We start from the raw sequence: 21,604 nt of genomic DNA on the forward strand, positions 1-21,604 counted from the left end.
AGTCTTAGTGTAAAGTGTAGCAGCTGTTGTAGTTTGGTTGAGAGTATTTTGTATTGTGTAATCCTTGCATACACTGCTGCTTTTTTGCACTATTACAAGACTCAAGGAAACAGTCGCCCTGTGGAAAGAAAAGCTTCACATGCTGTAAACTCACTGTGACCTACAGACTGTTACTGGAACCTGAAATCCCTTTATTATGTGTGACTCACACGCCCACATCAGCCTTATCAGTGTGCTGTATCTAACGTTAATCACATGGAGGATGGCGCGCTACCAGCGTAACCGTCACTGTTCATCACTTTATACTTTATCTCCTCATCAGTATCGTTCTCTCTCGGCCACTGGAACACTGAGTTTAAAGCAGCACTGGAATTTTTCTCTGGCGTGGTGGACGACCTCAACATCAAGCATGAAAACAAGAGTTAATCAAGCCCCTGAACTGCCCTGATTCCAACGTGCTTGTTTTCATGTCTGAATTCCCTGTTCCTTTGTTTGGTCTGATTGTGAAACACACACACACACACAGCTATATTTAACACGGCCGGAGCACTGCATGACACAGCCACTGGAGCAGAGAGACCACTGAACGTCTCAACAAACAGTGGAAAATATCACAAACATCTGAGTCTGAGGGCAAATGAAGCATACAGAGCGGGTTCCAAACACTCACGCATGCTGTTTCATGGGAACGGGAGCATGTATGGAATTGCATTCTGGCCATTTTTCCATGTTTTATTAACAGGACAAATGGTGAAAGACTAGAAACCACATGATTAGGAAACGATTCTGTCATCTTTTACTCACCATCATGTTGTTTCACGTCTATAAGACTTTATTTGATCTGTGGAACACATAATAAGATATTGTAAAGAATGCCTGAGCTGCTCTTTTCCAAACAGTGAAAACTTATACTGAACAGGGCATCATAAAAGAAGTTGTCTTAGGGCTGGTTCATACAGAACACATTTTTACTGTTTAAAATGCGAGACGCAGGACAGCAGAACTTTTAACTTGTCATGTTTTTAGAATGGCCTGTCATGTGTGAGGCGCTGCAAAAGACGAGAGATGTAAGCAAAACAGTCAAACACGTCCGTCTAGCATGTTTACATAGAAACACAATGGAAAAGTACCGCTGTGGTACTTTTTCGTCTTTTTATCTTCCTTCTTTTCTTTTTTTTCTACAGCACCTTCCCAGACATTATGGATTATTTTGCATTGAAAACCTAAAAATATACTATTGGATAATGGAAAGTTTTGATCACTGGGAAAATACGTGGTGATCAGCATGTATTAGTGTGAGAAATGTGAGAAACACAAGAGATGGCAGCGTCCAGAGAGACCAGATGATTTCATCAGTCATGGAGAATTTACACAGTAACAGCACTTGCCAACAATGAACAAGCTGCTTTGGCAGACACAGAAGCATAGAATAGAATAGAATAGAATAGAATAGAATAGAATAGAATGCCAGATCTGCTTGTGTTCACACACTGACACTGATCTGTCATGACGGTCAGATGATGATGATAATGAAGCCACATGCATGATGTTTTGCTCTTCTGCCGGTCTGTTCCAGGTGCGAGTGGGTCATTTCCATAAGGTCATAGCGATGGTGCAGATGGGTGGAGGCAGTGAACTGGCCATAGTGGTCTCAATCGTGGTCTGCTGTGTGCTGCTGCTGCTGTGCACTGTGGGTACGTCTGTATTCACTCTCTAGACCACTGATCAAACAAGCAGATCTGTGATGTTCAGCATATACAGACGGTCAGATGTTCCTCTGCTGAATATCAAGATGCTCTTTAGATCATCTAGATCAGGCGTTTTCAATCTGTGGTCTGTGGAAAAATCTAGAGAAAAATAAGTATTCTACTAGTGTATCTACTCAGAGAAACTAACATGAGTAACGTGTGTGTGTGTGTGTGTGTTCAGCACTGGTGGTTTACTGCACTAAGAGCCGCAGGGCAGAGCGGTACTGGCAGAAGACTCTGTTACAGATGGAGGAGATGGAGTCACAGATCCGTGAGGAGATACGCAAAGGTAACACACACACACACATACTTGTACATGTGGTTTACGGGTATTCTCCATAGGCGTAATGGTTTTTATACTATACAAACTGTGCATTCTATCCCCCTACACTACCCCTACTCCTAAACCTGCCCATCACAGAAAACAGGAAGCGTCCTCATAAACCATGTCTACGTTGTAATACCCATGTTATTATACACATTTGTGTCCTCATAAACCATGTATACAGGAACACACACACACACACACACACACACACACACACTTCAGTGATAGACTGTTAGTTTTAGTAGCAGGAATCACTCACACATGTGAAAGTGTGTGTTTATGTTCACATGTGAGCAGGGCCGTCGCCAGAACATATAGAATGGGGGGGAGGGATTTCTTTTTCATTTGGTGGCCACACTTTATTATGATCTGAGAAAGAAGCATTCACCAAAACAGTAACAACCCGTATTTTTTATAACTGAAACAGACCATGCTCTATATTAAAACAACACCAAAACGCAAGATAGTCCATCCTACAACTACACTAAAACCCACTGGCATTACATGCCTATACACAAAAGCTCTTTAATTCCTCCAACAATAGAATAATAATAAAAACAATACATACCAAATAGTGATAAAAATGCGTATGTCTGTAGCATATTGTAGTGTACCAAAGACTTTGAGTGTACTCACCATTAAAATAGTTGAAAGTGGCGTGTCACCGAGTCCTTTCTGCCATAACATCTCTCTCGGAGTGTTTGGCATGTTATGGATATGGCAATGTTGAAATGTTTGGTCTTGTTGGAATAGATCTGCTATGCCACTGCTGCTGTTGGTTATTGCTGCTGCTGCAGAGCACTTGTACTTGCTACTGCCAATACATATACACCGCTGTGAGAAAGTAAGAAATGCTGCTGCTGTACAATAGAGCATGCATGAATTACCCCTAGCAGATCTATACAGGTGGAGCTGGGGAGGTGGAGGGTTTCTAAAAGCGCGCTACAAACTGCTACAGCAAAAGTTGACCAAGTATTTGAAAGTTGAACAGCGAGCTCATTGCTTGTTTTCATGTCTGAATTCCCTGTTCCTTTGTTTGGAACAAATTTAACACGGCCGGAGCACTGCATGACACAGCCAATGGAGCAGAGAGACCACTGAACGTCTCAACAAACAGTAGAAAAATATCACAAACATCTGAGTCTGAGGGCAAATGAAGCATACAGAGCGGGTTCCAAACACTCACGCATGCTGTTTCACTTCCCCTTTAAAAACGCATGTAAATAGATTTCCTTGAAATAGTTTGAATAGTTTGAACAGCACTCGACGGCAACTGCTGTATGTTGTTTTATTGAGCAAGTGCGTTCAAAATTAGACAAGGGTGGGGTTGTGGGTGCGGTGTTCCTTGATTTGCAAAAGGCATTCGATACGCTAAATCATAATATTTTATTATCTAAATTACTACATTTTAACTTTTCTGTAGAAACAATGAAATGGATTGAGTCTTATCTTACATCAAGGAATTAAAACACATATATCTTCCATGAGATATTGTTCCACATGGGTACCTCAGGGGTCTATACTAGGGCCCCTACTTTTTAGTCTGTACTTGAATGATCTCCCAGATGTTTGTTCTGATATTCAAATGTACGCAGATGACACTGTGATTTATGTACATGATAAAACAAATGAACAGGTATCACAAAAATGATCTTTTGTCATGACCAAAATATATCCAACCAGATATATTAGTTAATGGTGAAAAATTACAAATTGTGCCGGATCTTGGAGTTATCATGTTAAAAAAATAGTCTGCGCAGTGACACCTCAACTAAATTTTAAATTTATATGGAGTCAACTTTCAACAGAAGTTGCAAGATTTTTTTTACTTTTAACAATTTTGTCATGTTTTACAATTGCTGTTTAATGTACAAAATCATTAATGATCTTGCACCTTTACCCATAAGGCATTTGTCTCCTTGCGTACTGATAATATAAGACAAACAAGAGCTTTTTAGAATCACTGATTTTGGTCAATCAGCTTTTTCTGTAGAAGCTGTTAATAACTGGAATAATTTACCAATTAATATTAGACAGTGTACTACTTTTGCGCAGTTTAAATTACATTTGAAAAAATGGTTAAAGATGAGTCTGGTTTGTGATCACTGAATATATAATGTAATTTTTTTTTTTTTTCCTTTTTATTGTAGTTTATACTGTTAAGTGATGGGTTATATGTCATATATTTTGTATTTGTGGGGGTATTTTATTGTGTATGTATTGTATTTATGATTTTATTGTAGGCCTATATATTTTTATATCGATAATTTGGTCTTAGTTTACTCCTGCCCAGGGACAGCAGATGAAATTTCGCTTTATTCTAAATTTTTAGATAATTCTGGGGCAGTTTTTTTTACTGTCCATTGTCCCTGTCAAATAAAGAATTAAATAAAAAAAATAATAAAGTTTCATATCACTGCACAACCTACACATCCCAGCATAAATTCTCCCAATAAATAATTTGTTATTAAAGCATCTACATTCATACATCACTGTTCATTTTATCAGACAAGCAAGCATACTGTATGCAGGATTCGGCATGTGTCAGAAAGCACTTTATAACCACTAAAAAGCCGTCACTCATCATAGTTCATCACATAAAGTTCAGTTATACTCAATGAAGCTGATTGCACAACAAATCTCTTATTTAGATTAACATTATAATTGCTATTATAATGAGAGGATTTGCGAGAATGCAGAACTCAGAATCCACTCACCGCTAAAAACGCTGGAGTGTTTGTTCAGTGCTAACTTAAACACCTCTGATTGGCTATCGCGTTCAAGAAATCAACAGATATGTTTGTGATTGGCTACAATGCTCAACACTTCAAAAACTCATTGTATAGCTTTAGAGCGCAAACACAGATATGCACTGGATTGTTTGCCAAATCTGTTTCACCAATATGCTATTATTACAGAGAAAACTGATCCTAGATCAGCAGTTATGAGCAGCTTTTCCCTCTAAAAGCAATCAGAAGCAGCAGCAGTCAGTGGTTTGAGTGAGAAAATCCCACCCTAGTCTCAACTCTGTGGCCAGGGGAAGGCTAAGTTTACTCTGCATAAGTTTCCGATTCATATTTCTGAAGATAATGTGATATTTAAAGTTACCATTAGTGTTCCTGTGAGGGGGGGTGCACATGGTTTTAGGTTTGAAATGTGTGATTGTTCTCGTGTCTCGGGTGTTTGGTTGTTAATGTGACTCGAGGGAGCTGAGCTTTCTGGATGGCTCACCCATCATCTTTCTCTCTCTCTCTCTCTCTCTCTCTCTCTCTCTCTCTCTCGTTTCCTCCTGTTATATTCTTGGTTTCCATGGCAATTTGATCCCTAAATATACACAAACATCCTGTGTTGAAACAATAAGAGGATGTTTTACTTCCTGTTATCCCAGCAAGACTTCCCCACAGCACTGATCTGACATCAGCTCACATCACGATAAAAGAAAACTCAAGACACACACACACACTCACTCACACATATGGTACAAGTTTCCAAAATCAGCGTGTAACTTTTTACCACAAACCACTGCTTCACACAAACTTGAGTGTGTTTATACAAAGCCATTTAAAAACCAACCACTTCATATTAACAGTGTAATTCATGATATTTTCACAGTGAATCAGAGTTTGAGCTGACATCTGTTTGACTCAAACATAAACAGTGTTTAGACAGAACAATTGATTACACTGTAAGGGGCCGTTCACACAAAACACATTTTTCCATTCCACTTCTCGCGTCTCGCGCACAGCATTCTAAAAACGCAGCACTCAAGTTAAAAGAAGTTCAACTTTTAAAAAACGCATCTCTATAGCTTGCTTTTTTTCCACTGACCTGAATCTCAAATCACGAGTTAAGTAATCGGATTACTTTTTCCAATTAACTAGTAAAGTAAAGCATTACTTTTAAATTTACAACAAAATATCAGTTACTTTTTCAAATAAGTAACACAAGTTACTTTGTTTTCCCATGTATTGACTGACAGCTCTCCTGTCCTCACGTTGAGAGAATTGGGAGTAAGTGCAGAGGTGTTGTGTGTGAACATGATGGTTATTGTAGATCTAGACTAAATGTGAACATTTACTCATCTCACTTGCACAAAAACACATTCAGTATTCCTCAAAATGAATAAAAACAGTGAAATGCAAACTCAGAATATTACGCAAACCTGCAATATTTAAATGATAAATTACACAAATATACTTATTTATTTCATTTTATTAAACAATATCTTTGCTGCTGACCTTCGATGATCCAATTCAACCATACTAATAAGCAAAAATTACTTACTAGATGAACATCTTGTTGTGTTTCATTTTTGTTTTTATTGCTGAAGCAAGGGTGTCGAACTTTGCTCCCTCTACAGTACAGGAGGGAATTTGCATTTCCTTCAGCCTGAGGCTTATTCATTTCACTTTTGGTGTGAAAAGGCCTTTATAAATATAAACTTTTTTTGTTATTAAAAAACAAACAAGCAAGCCCAGCCCAGGTGAGAGAAAGTAATGCAAAAGTAACACTTTACTTTCCGGAAAAGTAACTAAGTAAAGCAATTAGTTAATTTTTTAGTGAGCAACGCAATATTGTAACACATTACTTTTAAAAGTAACTTTTCCCAACACTGGTGTTAATGGCCTCTATGATTCCCATATTTCCATTTATACAGTGCCCTCCACTAATATTGGCACCCTTGGCAAATATGAGCAAAGGTGGCTGTGAAAATAAATCTGCATTGTTAATCCTTTTGATCTTTCATTCAAAAAAATTCACAAAATTCTAACATTTCATTTAAGTAAAACAATTTAAAATGGGAGAAAAAGCTCATTATGAAATAAATGTTTTTCTCTAGTTCACGTTGGCCACAGTTATTGGCACCCAATTATTGCAACCTCCTTTTGCCAAGATAACAGCTCTGAGTCTTTACCTATAATGCCTGATGAGTTTGGAGAACACCTGACAAGAGATCAGAGACCATTCCTTCATGCAGAATCTCTCCAGATCCTTCAGATTCCAGCTCCATGTTGGTGCTTCTTCTCTTCAGTTCACTCCACTCATTTTCTTTAGGGTTCAGGTCAGGGGACTGGGACGGCCATGGCAGAAGCTTCATTTTGTGCTCAGTGACACATTTTTGTGTTGATTTTGATGTTTGTTTTGGATCATTGTCCTGATGGAAGATCTAACCACGGCCCATTATTGGATTTCTAGCAGAAGCGGTCAGGTTTTGATTTTTTATCTGTTGGTATTTGATAGAATCCATGATGCCATGTATCTGAACAAGATGTCCAGGACCTCCAGCAGAAAAATAGGCCCACAACATTAAAGATCCAGCAGTATATTTAACCGTGGGCATGGGGTACTTTTTATCCATGTGTGCACCAAACCCATCTGGTGGGTTTGCTGCCAAAAAGCTCTTTATTAGTTTCATCTGACCATAGAAGCCGGTCCCGTTTGAAGTTCCAGTCGTGTCTGACAACTGAATATGCTGGAGATTGTTTTTGGATGAGAGCAGAGGATTTTTCTTGAAACCCTCCCAAACAACTTGTGGGGATGTAAGTGCTGTTTGGTCTTTTTTTTTAGGCTTTCTGACCCCAAGACTCAACTAATCTCTGCAATTCTCCAGCTGTGATCCTTGGAGAGTCTTTGTCCACTCAAACTCTCCTCCTTACTGTGCATTAGGGCGATTTAGACACACGTCCTCTTCCAGGCAGATTTGTAACATCTTTAGTTGAACTTCTTAATTATTGTCCTGATGGTGGAAATGGGGATTTTCAATGCTTTAGCTATTTTCTTACAGCCACTTTCTATTTTGTGAAGCTCAACAATCTTTTGCTGCACATCAGAACTATATTCTTTGGTTTTACTCATTGTGATTAATGATTAGGGAAATTTGGCCTTTGTGTTTCCTCATGTTTATACTCCTGTGGAACAGGAAGTCATGGCTGGACAATTTCATGTTCATGATCACCCTGGTGTGCTAAAAATGTAAATATGAATGGGAATATACTTCAGAGATATTTTACTCATAAGAATTTCTAGGGGTGCCAATAATTGTGGCCAACATGTATTGGAGAAAAACATTTATTTCATAATGTGAGTTTCCCCCCACTTTCAATTGTTTTACTTAAATGAAAGGTTAGGATTTTGTGAATTCTTTGAATGAAAGATTAAAAGGATGAATAATGCAGATTTATTTTCACAGCTGCCTTTGCTCATCTTTACTAAGGGTGCCAATATTAGTGGAGGGCACTGTATGTCTAGGTACACATGTTTGCTGACATGATCCTTAACTGGAAAAGCAATTCATGCATAAAATTAATAGCACATTTTTTTTATTATTCAGGTTAGACGTGTCCTCATTCAGACATGTGTTTGTCTCTCGCAGGTTTTGCGGAGCTGCAGACTGATATGACGGATCTGACTAAAGAGCTCAATCGCTCACAGGGAATCCCATTCCTGGAGTACAAGGAGTTCGTCACGCGCACCTTCTTTCCCAAGGTACCGCAGGACACGCCACGACCGCGCGCCATTATATACACGTAGATGTGAGCAACAGGTCGTAAAAGCATGAATCAAAGCTAAATGATGAAAAACACTGATCTCAGTCACATTATTTGATAGAGTTCTCTCTGTTTAAAGTGTGATCCATTAATAGCTGACAGTAATTATATACGCCGCTTATGCCTGAGGCGGGGGAATGTGATTTCTTAAACAATGAATCTTTTCATCATCATTTAATAATTCTTAACAGAAAACAAAACCTAGTTTTGCAGCTCTCAAGTCCTCAGTGGTATTTGTCAGATTTTTCTCAACAGTTGAAGTCTCCAGCGAGGGCAAATATAGGACTCTCCTGTTTGTTTTCCATTTAAAACCACAAATGTTGCAATCTTCCAGTCTTAGTGTCTGCAGAATACAGGGCACAAAGACAAGAAAATCCTGGATACTCCCTAAAATACACTGACTCAGTGGACAAAGAGTTTGGTGGACATTTGGGGGAATTTTGGGTTTACTTGGATGGCGACCTTAAACACATTGCAGTCCTGCTCTTCTTCTGCCTAACCTATATAAGAAACATAATGATTACAGTTCCCATTCAGATCCAGCATAACAGCTCTAGTACCTTTATAAGACAGACATTTAAGGGCAGTAATGGCTCTCGATGCTCAACCCTAGCACTGAGTTTGGTGTCAGAATGCGCTGTGTTGATTGATTCTGTGTTTGTGTAGATGTGCTGTGAATATGAGCGGAGTCTGGTTCAGCCGGTGTATGAGAACGATCCGCTTGGCCCGCGAGCTCTGTCTGAAACTCATCCTCTGCTGCAGGACTGGCAGGTGAGACACACACACACTTCAGAAACTTTCACAACCTCTGGGAAATGATGAGTGGCTCTCATATGTCTTGTTGCCTCTTTATACCATGATTCTTGTAGTGTGTTTGCAGTAAAGCACAGATTGTTGATTGTCAGCAGATTCAACTTCTTTGCATAACACAACGTAATCTGAGGAAGCTCTTCTTTCGGTCAGCAGTCTTTCTTTTATCAGACTAGTTTTGTCCCTGACACACACACAGATTTTGGCTGAGCATATTTAATTTTTTTCCTCTAATGTTTAAATAAGTGTTTTGCACAGTTGTTGGGAAATTGCTGTTGTGATTCCCCTGTGCAATTGTGAAACTTCAGTACTGTACAGCAGGGTGTTTTTTGAGAGAAAGAATTAGTTATCTAGTCAACAGGGTGTGATTAACAGGACAGCACACGATTGCAAAATAGCATGAACTAATGCGAAACATTATTCTAGAAAGAATGCATATGGGCATAATCAGGGCTTGACATTAACATCCGCTAACCCGCCAAATGCGGGTGTATTTCAGCAGTGGCGTGTAACGCAGTCATTCTCTTACTATCCACTTTGGCAGGTTGAATTTTATATATAATATATGCATTTTTCAGTTGTAGTCTTTTAAAAAGGCATCTGAAATAAGTGCAATGTAGTGTTGTGAAAAATGTACATACTGATTCAGAAATATCTGAAACGTTCCCTAAACTCATTTTTCGCAGAATAGATACACGATATCAGCTGCTCTTTCTCTTTCTCATCTCTCTGACAGCGAGTGACACAATTGTTGTTACAGAGCTTGAATTTTGGCTTGGAATTGTGTATACTGCACATCATTTTAATCATTCCCGCAGATTTTGCGTTCACACCCAAAGTGTGCGCACATAAAGCCGCCTCTCAGTACTAAAATTAGTTATTTTTCGCTGCTTATTGCTCTAAAACAGTCAAATAATAATAATACACACAAAATATTGTCAAAATGCCGGTCTTGGTGAGTATCCACGTAAACACAGTCAATGAACAGTTGAGAAAGAAAACGCATGTGTAACAGTATAATGGATCCATGCGTCAGGTCTTAAAGTGACAGCAGCCTAATAAAAAATATCTATATTGTAGTTTTTCCCCATGGTATCAATGTCAAAATTATGGCCAGTGAAAATGCTGAGTGGATAGTAACTTTGGAAACCCACTAGCCACAGTGGCTGGTGAGCAAAAAAAGTTAATGTCAAGCCCTGGGCATAATGTAGTCATTTTTGTAGTTTTACATTTTATGCTTTATAGTGATTATATGCCATATGCTGATGTGGCCTGTGTCTCTTTTCCTTATGATAGCCATGTAACACCACGCGGCCCAACCTGGAGGAGGGAATCACTCTGTTTTCCACCCTTCTCAGCAACAAACACTTCCTGGTCACCTTCGTTCATGCCCTTGAGCAGCAGAAAGACTTTGCCGTTAGAGACAGGTGAGTACAGACACAACACATGACTACAGACTACAGACTACAGTCTACGGCCGCTCTACAAACAGCTGTTTATTCTCATGGTCTTGCAGTGGTGCTTTAAAGAACCCAGAAACTAAGACACAGAGCTAAGAAGCTTATAATGCAACATCTGTAACATCTGTAAGCTCTGAATGACCAGATCAAGCTGCTCAAGAGCCCAATACAGTCAAACATACTGAGAAATGAACACACATTGTTTCCCAAAAGCCCAAGTGGATCGTAGGATCCATCATACGGTTCATCATATCTTGCGTTCCGTTTCCTAAAGTCATCGTAACTTAAGTAGTACTTGAAAATGGACATAGATTTACGAGTGCTCTTGAGTAATCGCATTGTAAGGAGACAGCCAGACTTATGCAGTCACCAAAATTAAATAAAATACATTTTGTTTAATACAGTTAATGTTGAGGAGCAGTATATATACAACAAGACTTTAATATCAGGATACAATTATTTTATTTATATATTTTAACAATAAAATAGCTGCAAGCAGCAATTATTAAGCCTGTAACCACCTACGTAGATTAAAGATGGAAAAGACCATTTTTTAAAGCTTTTTAACAGTCATTGCGCCATCTATGGTCCGATCTCCATAAAAGTTTGCATGCTTCTTTAGAATCATATGTTGCACTGGCTCACCAATTTTTGTGAAGTTTTGAGTATTTTGAGTATATTTATAGACTTTTGAGTATATTTATAGACTTTTGAGTGTATTTTGCCATGCCCATTTTCTTACTAGAGACCTAGAGAGTCCTGAGAATTGTAATGCAGTGGTTTTATTGAGGTTGTGTGAAAAACCTAATACTAGTTCGCAAAAGTAGGTTTTTTTAAATAATTGCAAATATTTAACGAACAATTTGATTGACAGTAATGGTTCATGATGCAAAGATGAGGAGATCTAACATATGATACGAATATTGTGTGTATGTGTGAAACTCTGCATGATTACTGAGGCGTAAAACTTGTTAGCGCCACCCGGTGGCTGATTTCTTTCAAATTTCTCAGACCTCTAGGACCATGAGTCGAACATGCCCACCGAGTTTCGTTCCGATTGGCCTCCGTTAACCTTGTCTAATAGGTGCTCAAAATTCATTGGCCGATGGCGACCATGTTTTTCGAGATATGCAAATATCCTTATAGATAATTATGTCACCTTAGACAAAGACACTGCATGCCAATTTTAAAGTCAATCGGACAAAGGGTTGCGTAGTTAGAGCCATTTTTATGTTTTCTTTCCCTGTTATAACACCACCAAGTGGCCAATTGCCGCTATTTTTTTAGCGTGGCTAAAGATTGAGCCCACACACATATGCACCAAGTTAGGTGAGAATATCTCATTCTGTTCAAGAGTTATAGCCATTTTAGTAAAAGTGGCCCCACTCACATCAAACATTTTGGCGTCCCTTAGCGGCTGGGAATTTTTTCAATAATTATTGATATTCAGGCTCCAGAGAATATTCCTCTACTGGTTTGGTTCCAATTGGGTGAAAAACCTAGGACTAGTTTGCAAAAATAAGTTTTCCGAAAAATCTAAAATACCTGAAAATTTCCGAGACATGTGTCTTGTTCGACATTTGAGCCTGCGACGAACGGTTTAGGAGTTATGAGCCATTACATACTTTTGATTGCTGTAGCGCCACCATTAGGCCAGTTGGGACGAGCATTGATGACGTTGTAGATGGTGTGAGTACTACCATCCCTTAAAGTTTCAAGTCTCTACGATTTAAGGTTTGATCTGCCCGATCACTTTTAGGGCAGAATGCTGATCCTTGGAAATTCTAACAATTACAATAGTGTTTCAGCGCTATTCGCTTGAACCCCTAATAGATAAACTAATGCCTCTCTGAGCTGATATGAGATGGGAAAAGGCAGAAGAATGGGATCTGAAAACTTTTTTGCGCCTAAAGTGCAAAATCTCGTCTAGTGGTGGCTAATATATTGTAAATAGCCTTTGCCAACAAGATGGGATTGTACTTAGTGAATTAATAATGTCGCCTGAGGTGATTTGTGTATGCTGTGATTGCTGCAGATAACTCTGTTATTTACTCCATCTTAAATTCTGATAGAGTAAAGAAAGTGTCTTTATGACACCCAAAAGTGCTCCAAACCACGATGTTATGCAACAAGTCACCATTATCAGAGCAGACCTCTACTTTCTTTCTCTCTTATTTATATATATATATATAGGTAACCATAGACATTGCTCTACCCAGCTCATACGGTATTAAGTTTATTTGTGCAGGTCTTAAAAACGTCTTGAAAAAGCCTTAAATCTTATTTTAACAACCCTGCAGGATTATGTACAGGGACTAAATACATATGTGTCTTTACTGACCCTAGAAGCAAATTGAAGAAAACGAAACATGATGAGATCTTATCTATGTGGCTAATTAGGTTGAGAATTTAAGAAAATCACTGGAGACATTTCATGTAAGTGTTTATAAAGTGTAAGTTACAGTAACGAGTGACACATTTCAGGTCTTGACATATAAACACGGGTATTTAAAGCAATCTCTGCACACTCATGTAAGTGGGAAACAGCACATAACAAAATAACAAACATTCATAAAATGGCTAGTAGAAAATGCTCTGAACAACCAAGATCAAATGCTATTGGGAAACGAGGCACAGATGAGAATTCAGTGAGTTCAGGTTTTGTGTCTTGGCAGTTTGAGACGATAGTTACACACCCTGCATTGAAGTAATTCATCAGTGCTTTCATTGTCTGTCATCGTCATCTGTGTGTGATTAGCTGTTGAGAGATTGTGTAGCTGATGTCTGAGCTATTCATTATCAGTAGGGCTCTTCAGAGAAAGGGCTTTTCCCCAAATCTCTTCACACCGATGTGAATGTTTTCAATTACTGTCTGTCTCTAGGATTGGTGTCATGATGTGTACGCATTTTTTCATTGATGTTTAGGTGCAATCTTGCCTCTCTGCTCACTATTGCCCTCCATGGTAAACTAGAGTACTACACCAGCATTATGAAGGAGCTGCTAATTGATTTGATTGACGCTTCAGCCTGCAAAAACCCTAAACTGATGCTGCGGCGAACAGAGTCAGTAGTGGAGAAGATGCTCACCAACTGGATGTCCATCTGCATGTACAGCTACCTTAAGGTTTGTACGCCAGTACACAAGAGCAGCTGAGTTTCATTCCCCTAGGGGTTTTTCTGGAGATGGTGGCTTCACTTGCATTGGTGAACAGTTGTTTCTCTCTGCCACCATCAGGAGACGGTCGGTGAGCCGTTCTTCCTGCTGCTGTGCGCCATCAAACAGCAGATCAACAAGGGCTCGATTGACGCCATCACGGGGAAGGCGCGTTACACGCTCAACGAGGAGTGGCTCCTCCGAGAAAACATCGAAGCCAAACCACAGGTGAGCATCACTCTTGAAATCACATTCATGAAGGTGAGAACGTTGTGATTTGATGAGCCTTGATTTGACCTCTGACCTCTTCTGTCTGTGTTCCAGAACATTAACGTATCGTTCCAAGGTTTCGGGATGGACTCGGTGAGCGTGCGTGTGATGAACACCGACACTATCTGTCAAGTGAAGGAGAAAATACTGGAGGCCTTTTACAAGAACCTGCCGTTTTCCCAGTGGCCCCGAGAAGAGGATGTTGAGCTGGGTAAATAATCGCTCTGGGACGTCTGTCTTTACATGCTCGACTCATACTTTAATGCTCAGTAGCGAATTCATTCTTTGTATGCAATGCGTTTTCAACATCATGAAACAGCACATGGTGAAAATAAAGTGGTTTAGAGCAGACCGACATCTTAATATTGCATCATGAGGATATTTGTAGTATGCAGAAATTAAAGTTAATAGAATGTCATAACAGGGAGGAAATAAAACCTTGCGTGTAGCTATTTTATAGTTATATCTGTATTTTCTTCTTGTCAATAAATGACTGATATGAAAAGGCAGGATGAAAATGGAATTGGACTCGGAAGAAGCATTTGACCATTCAAATATGGGACCATTATCAAGATGTCGGACCATCCGTCTATTATGTTGTTAATCAACAGGGGAAAAATAAAAAAAAACACACTCCCAATTTATTTGTTTATTATTTAGTTACTGGGTAATAACTAGGTACTAACCCTGAACCTAACTTTAACCCATGTAGTTACTTTATATTACCCAGCACTTTCTTAAGTAAGTACACTGTATGTACATGTAAGTGCACATACTGTAAAATAAAGTGCAACCATTAATATTAAGGAAACTCTGTTTGAAGGAAGTTTTATGAGAGACTGAAGTATCATGTTCAGAGTCCAGTACTCATTATCAGGATTGTCCCGACTCACTCAGTGCTCTGTTGGTCTGTCCCGATCAGAGTGGTTTCCAGAGGGACGCAGCAGCAGAATCCTGCAGGATCTGGATGACACGTCTGTCATGGAGGATGGCAGAAAAAAACTCAATACCGTTTTCCACTATCAGGTGTGTGTTTGTGCATTTGTGCATCCGTGTGTGTGTGTGTGTGTGTGTGTGTGTGTGTGTGTGTGTGTGTGTGTGTGTGTGTGTCAGTCACAAAGTTCTCTGTTTTACCTTCCCCTTTTCTGTTTGTTTATTAAATGTTTTGTCTAATCCGATCATGCTTTTTAAATCCATTTCACAGAATTCAGCAGACTTTCCCCCCAAATTCGGTGCAGAAAATGCAAAAACTGGCGAATTCAGATAACCCTTGGACAAACCCATTTAGGGTACCTACATTGGCCCCACCATGAGGTGTTGGCTGATGGTTTGAAAAGCCCTGTACGCAACACACTAATGACCTCTGACCTATATCTTGCAGATCCCAGATGGGGCGTCACTGGCCATGAGCTTGAAAGACACAAGAGAGAACACACTGGGCAGAGGTACAACAATCACACCTTACAAGCCTAAAGGCCCCGATATACTCAGTTCATTTTTGTTTTTCGCTTAGGGGTAAAAAGAAGTTTGAAATACTTTTGCAGTGATATAGACTGTAAGTGAACATCTGGATGCCGCCCACATTTAGGTGAATATGTGCTTTCCTCTCAATGACAAAATAAACACACAACAAAAAATGAGAAAACAGCAGTTCAGAAAGCATCTGATGATAGTGATGTGGATATGTTTGAGATTCAGTTCTTCAGTCACGTCACGTTTATTTCTACAGCACTTTATACAGTAGATTGCTTTAAAGCAGCAGCTTTACAGTATTAAACATGAACAACAGTGTCAGTGTCTCTTTAAATTAGAATCACAGCTTCAGTTTCGACTATAAAGCGGCTCTCCAGTGTTCATGTTTGTTTGACCTCGACTGACTGAACAGAGAAATGAACCAGAGAAGATTTACACCTCAAAGAAGGTGGAGCCTCAGAGCCACGCCCACCTATTACATCATCACCACGGACCAATGGTAGTAAAAAAGTGGAGCTTTTCCATAAAGTTCACTTTGGCAAGCTGTTTCAAGCTCCAAACAAACTTCATTTTGTCCTGATTTTATTGGCGTCACACCAGTATATCGGGGCCTTTACACATGCACAATACTCAAATACTCAACTCAGTTATGAACTCTTTGTCCTTTTCAACTCTTTTCCATGAACGTCTTTCTGTTGATTCACAGTTAAAGATCTGGACACAGAGAAGTACGTTCATCTGGTGAGTGTGCTGGACGTCTCTCACACACTAGAGTCTTTAAATGTCTTCTGCTCACACTAATGATCGTAATACTTTATCAGTGATCTCGATTGCTTAAACTATTTTGTAACAGATCATATTATGTTCAGGACTCACTAAAGCAGAAATGCACATAGTCCAGTTCTGGGATTAAGTCAGAACTCAGCAGTTCTTCACTATGCTTTTCGCAGTAATGGGAATAAGTTACAACTTAGCTCTCATAAACTCTGCTCGACAAACTCTCACTAAACAAACACTGTTCGTCTCGCATGCCAAGGTTTGACTATCAGCATTACATTTGCTGTATATTTGCCCATGCTGCTGACTGATGTATTTATGTCTCAACTGATTCGATTTCACACTCACTTTTCAGATATTTTTCTCTCAGTCTGAGCATAGATGCCTGTCACAGTAAGAGGCTTTTGTGAAATGTGCATCAGTGGCGTGTGGTCAGTCCCTTAAAAACCCTTTGGAGAAAGGCTGACAAGAAGCAAGATTAAAGATTTAAAAGTTATGAAACTTTATTAACTCTTGAGAAGCTTCTTGATTGCCTGTCTGACAGACAGTGTAAGAGACATCAGTCTGATCCAGTGTATGAATGGTGTAGTTTTATGGTAAAGGGTTGAGCAAGTCTTTCATAATAGCAAAATCTGACCAATCACATCTCGTATTTGCACCGTGAAGGGTTTCACGCCTTCAGCAAAGAATAGACTATATGTTACACAATTAATGTAAAAAATAACCAAGCATTTTCTGGAGAACGGACAGAGAATGGACTGTAATGCTGGGTTCAGAGACTACACAATATTTCCATCTGTTATGAAAGTTACTTTGTGAGATTGTGTGATTTCGATTGCTAAATTCTTGCCATGTCATGGACAAGAAACATGTCAGACTAAACGTTGCCCAATGTCGTTTACCAATCACCACCGTCAAACGGATCGTGCCAAAATTGTGTATTCTGAATCTGGCATAAGTTGATCTCTAATTGACTTTGTTAATCTATAATACATTGTTCATTGGAAATGATTTATAATTGGCCTAAAGCAGTGCTGGAATTTAAAAATAGAACAAATTTACCAGCAATTTCACAACAGCTCCCAGAACACAAGAACACTTCCCAGAAACTGTGAGTAGAATCGTGCTCCAGCTAACAGGGAATGTTCTGGCAAGGTTATCTCAAAGTTACGAACAAACATTCTTCCAGTAACGTTAATAGAAGGTTTGTTCAAAGTTATCTGTTCTTTAATAATGTTTTTAAAATGTTAGCAGAAAAACGTTATTTATTCATTGTTCATGGAACGTTAATGCACTCCAAACTGGTTAATTGATCATTTAATTGTAACAACTGTTCTGGTTTGACTGCAGGTGCTGCCGCATGATGAGCTGTCCGAGAACAGGAAGTCCCACAGACACAGTCACAGGAAGAAGGTGTTGCCTGAGATCTACCTGACACGCCTGCTCTCCACTAAGGTAGCGTTCGACTCAGCCGTATCAGATCTGAAGTGCCCTGCTGCCTGTGGCAGTCACAAGATTGGATAAGCTTCTCTGAAATGCATCCATTGATAAGACATGAGAGTCACATACTGTTCAAAGTAAGAGCTTGAGATGTGAATCCAGCTGTGAAAAACACACTACTGACCTCTTAAAGGCTCATATCATGGGAACAAAGGATTTTGAAACAGAATCAGAACTTTCACAATTCAGACCCACACAGAGCATTCCATTCCATTCCAACTGTAAAATACACTCTTTATTGCAGACATAATTCAATTCAATTCACATTTATTTGTATAACGCTTTTCACAATACATATCGTTTCAAAGTTATCATGAAAGGGAAGTTGCGCTGGTCTTTTCTTCCCTATTGTGATGTATATCCGAGTAAGGGTGTGTTCACACTTGTCATGTTTGGTTCAATTAAAACGAACCCTGGTGCGATTGCTCTGTCAGTGCGGTTCATTTGAACATGTGTGAACGCTGCCATCCGAACCCTGGTGCGCACCAAACAAGCGGACCGAGACCGCTGAAAAGATGGGTATCGGTCCGCTTCCAAACGAACTCTGGCGCGGTTCGAATTATATATGTATGCAACACGGACCAAAGACATGTAAACAAACCAAAAACATGAAGATGAGACCCTAAAAAGGACAGAATCGTCACGCATATGGGTTTTTCTTGTCATAGTCACGAGTTTGCCCATAACAGGCGTCAGACGCGCGTCTCCCACGCAGCAGATCGTTTGTGTGTGTGACGGAGGGATTCCCGCCACTGTTTTGACTCCTTTACACATTTTATAAGCTCTTCACGAGTTCCCAGCTGGCCAAAATACCATCATATGCAGGCTACACACACACAACGAGTGCATTTACCTCAGCACACAGCACTGTTTTGGATGTTCGTTAAGTTCCGTCTCATAAAAAGCAATACGTCATGAAATTCGACCAATCAGGTTGTGAATGTATCCCTATGCCTTTAGATTCGGTAATAAAATTGCCAATCTGAACGCTAATTGGACCAGGACTATAGGTTTTTTTTTTCTTTTTTGGTTCGGACCAAATGAACCAAACGAACCGAACTACAAGTGTGAACGCACCCTAAAACGCTTTTGGAACAAGAACAAATGTAAGGCGGGGCTTGATTGATTGGATGGTTGTGGTTTGCTATTGGTGGATCTCATATGAGTGACAGGTTGCCCCGCCCTCATCATCAGAGAAGAGAAGAGATGCTGCAAGAGGGAGGAGAAGATATTCTGATTGAAGATTACGAGGCTCATGAAACACAATAATGATAAATCATTTATAATAAATACTGCAATATTCCATCAAAAGCCGACAGAAGCGAGAGGTTAGGAGAGCAGGGGTGATGCTGTTCAAAGCCGGCTGATGTCTACAAACAGGATTCTTGTGCAAGTCCAGATGCTGCAGGATATAATGCAATCTCTGGACTGCATCGTCCACGCGCCGTTTGCTCAATCAAGTGTCATCATGACCTCAGATGATTATGACATCACAACCATGAGCTCATTACCATACAGTGTGTTTTAAAGGGACAGTAGCGAAAGCAGTGAGATGTTGACAGCAGACTTTATTTGTAGATAAATAAACACCATCAGAGAGCACTATATGAAGACTAATAAGTGTGTGAATGTGTTTGTTTCAGGGAACGCTGCAGAAGTTCCTGGATGATCTTTTTCAAGCCATCCTCAGCATTCCTCTGGAGAAACCACCGCTTGCCATCAAATACTTCTTTGACTTTCTGGAAGAACAGGCAGACAAGCGCGGCATAACCGACCCGGACACATTACACATCTGGAAGACGAACAGGTATTGTACGCTGCTTTATTACACGCTCTCTGAAATGCTTGATTCTGATTGGTCAGTCGCGATGGTCTGAGGTAATTTATTTGCAGGTAATGAGCATAGATCTCGCTCTGTCCCACCCATATGGTATTAAAAAGGTCTTAACGAAAATAAATAAATGTAATAAATGTTAAGAAATAATTAACTAAAATAGCCCTGCTGACCACACTGAGTTTCATCTGAAGTTAATACAAACATAATTGGCACAAGCAGTAGCTGTTAATCCTGAAGAGAAAGCAGAAGCAGCGGTGCCGACGTACTTGACAAGACGAGCAGATGAATCTGAAGAGCATTTGTGATGTTTTCTGTCTCTCGGCAGTTTGCCTCTGCGCTTCTGGGTGAATATCCTGAAGAACCCTCAGTTTGTGTTCGACATTGATAAGACGGATCACATGGACGCATGTCTGTCTGTCATCGCTCAGGCTTTCATTGATGCCTGCTCACTGTCTGACCTGCAGCTGGGCAAAGTAAGAACACACACACACACACATACACTTACACACACACGTTTGCTGTGTCCTAATTGAAATCTCCCTAAATGATCATTAATGTCGCACTATAATCTCTCTGATCAGTCGTCAGTTCAGGAATCAGTGGAACAGATCTCACATTCTGCCTCTAATCAGCTGCTTTCTTTATTACAGGATTCTCCCACCAATAAGCTGCTGTATGCCAAAGAGATCCCGGAGTATAAGAAGAGAGTGCAGTGCTACTACAGACAGATTCAGGAGATGGCGCCGCTCAGCGAACAGGAGATGAACGCTCACCTGGCCGAGGAGTCGCGGGTGAGCTGATGCTGCCTAAAGCCCTGATATACTCACGCTGAAGTTCTGTACCGTTCTTCCCTTCTTTCATTTGAAGTAAATTACAAGTACAGAATGCAGCTCACTAAGTTATTTTAAGAGAGCCAATGTGCGCGCCACACACGTCACCTGCAGTACACACTCGAGGAATGCCAGAATGCAGAAATACCAAGTGCATATGAATGTTATATGTGCAAAGTATGTATACTTAGAAAGAATTATTTTTTTCTGCAGAAATACAGGAATGAGTTCAACACCAACCTGGCCTTAACGGAAGTCTACAAGTATGCCAAGAAATATCGCAGTCAGGTGAGTCTTTCCTCCTGTAGGTCCCGTCACTGTCCGGTGCGTGTGTGAGCGTGCAGATGGACTGATGGGAGCTCATTTCTGCTCTGAATAGAGCTCGTTTGACATGAAAGAGCAATCACATGGGGGCTTGCCAAACAATGCTGATGATTGTGAATGTGCAGTGTGCATTTCACTGCGTGAGTGTGAAGGAGACGGCTTGTGTTTGGATTCTCTGGCACTTTCTTGTCGGTCGTGATTTTTTTCATTTATTTATTTTTTTGCATTTTGCAGTCTAAACAGGGAAAAGAACACCACATGTGCTCTTTTTGAAGCTTAAAAACACTCACTGAGCCAATGAGATCAAACGGCCACCTGTATACAGTGAGCGATGGACTGCAGAAACAAAGGGACACAGTTCTGCAGTTTTGTAGAAGTCCATGTTTCAGGAGCATTGAAAATATGATCTTGAACTCTGATTCAACACAGTCTTGAGTCTGACTCGGTCTTTCTGAACTTGAGTACTACAACACTGCAATTCTGTGTTTTAGCTACTACATTTTAAAGAGTTTCTTAATCTTTGGCCATGTGTGAGGCTGCGCTTC

The 21,604-nt window shown here is 39.9% G+C and overlaps 1 protein-coding gene across 1 annotated transcript in view; it reads left to right on the forward strand.

Annotated features, from left to right (window-relative positions):
- The window catches only part of plxnd1 (plexin D1), a 72,908-nt gene that overhangs the window by 47,356 nt on the left and 3,948 nt on the right, over window positions 1-21,604 (forward strand). The window contains exons 20-35 of the mRNA XM_051902382.1: window positions 1,577-1,694; window positions 1,930-2,037; window positions 8,450-8,562; window positions 9,291-9,395; window positions 10,731-10,861; window positions 13,820-14,018; window positions 14,130-14,276; window positions 14,373-14,529; window positions 15,241-15,344; window positions 15,700-15,763; window positions 16,498-16,532; window positions 17,919-18,023; window positions 19,712-19,875; window positions 20,231-20,378; window positions 20,556-20,696; window positions 20,949-21,023. Of these exons, the coding sequence (XP_051758342.1) occupies window positions 1,577-1,694; window positions 1,930-2,037; window positions 8,450-8,562; window positions 9,291-9,395; window positions 10,731-10,861; window positions 13,820-14,018; window positions 14,130-14,276; window positions 14,373-14,529; window positions 15,241-15,344; window positions 15,700-15,763; window positions 16,498-16,532; window positions 17,919-18,023; window positions 19,712-19,875; window positions 20,231-20,378; window positions 20,556-20,696; window positions 20,949-21,023 (1,914 nt within the window). The remainder of the gene's footprint in view (window positions 1-1,576; window positions 1,695-1,929; window positions 2,038-8,449; window positions 8,563-9,290; window positions 9,396-10,730; window positions 10,862-13,819; window positions 14,019-14,129; window positions 14,277-14,372; window positions 14,530-15,240; window positions 15,345-15,699; window positions 15,764-16,497; window positions 16,533-17,918; window positions 18,024-19,711; window positions 19,876-20,230; window positions 20,379-20,555; window positions 20,697-20,948; window positions 21,024-21,604) is intronic.

Source organism: Ctenopharyngodon idella, chromosome 8, assembly GCF_019924925.1.
Source record: "Ctenopharyngodon idella isolate HZGC_01 chromosome 8, HZGC01, whole genome shotgun sequence".
Lineage (NCBI taxonomy): Eukaryota > Metazoa > Chordata > Actinopteri > Cypriniformes > Xenocyprididae > Ctenopharyngodon > Ctenopharyngodon idella.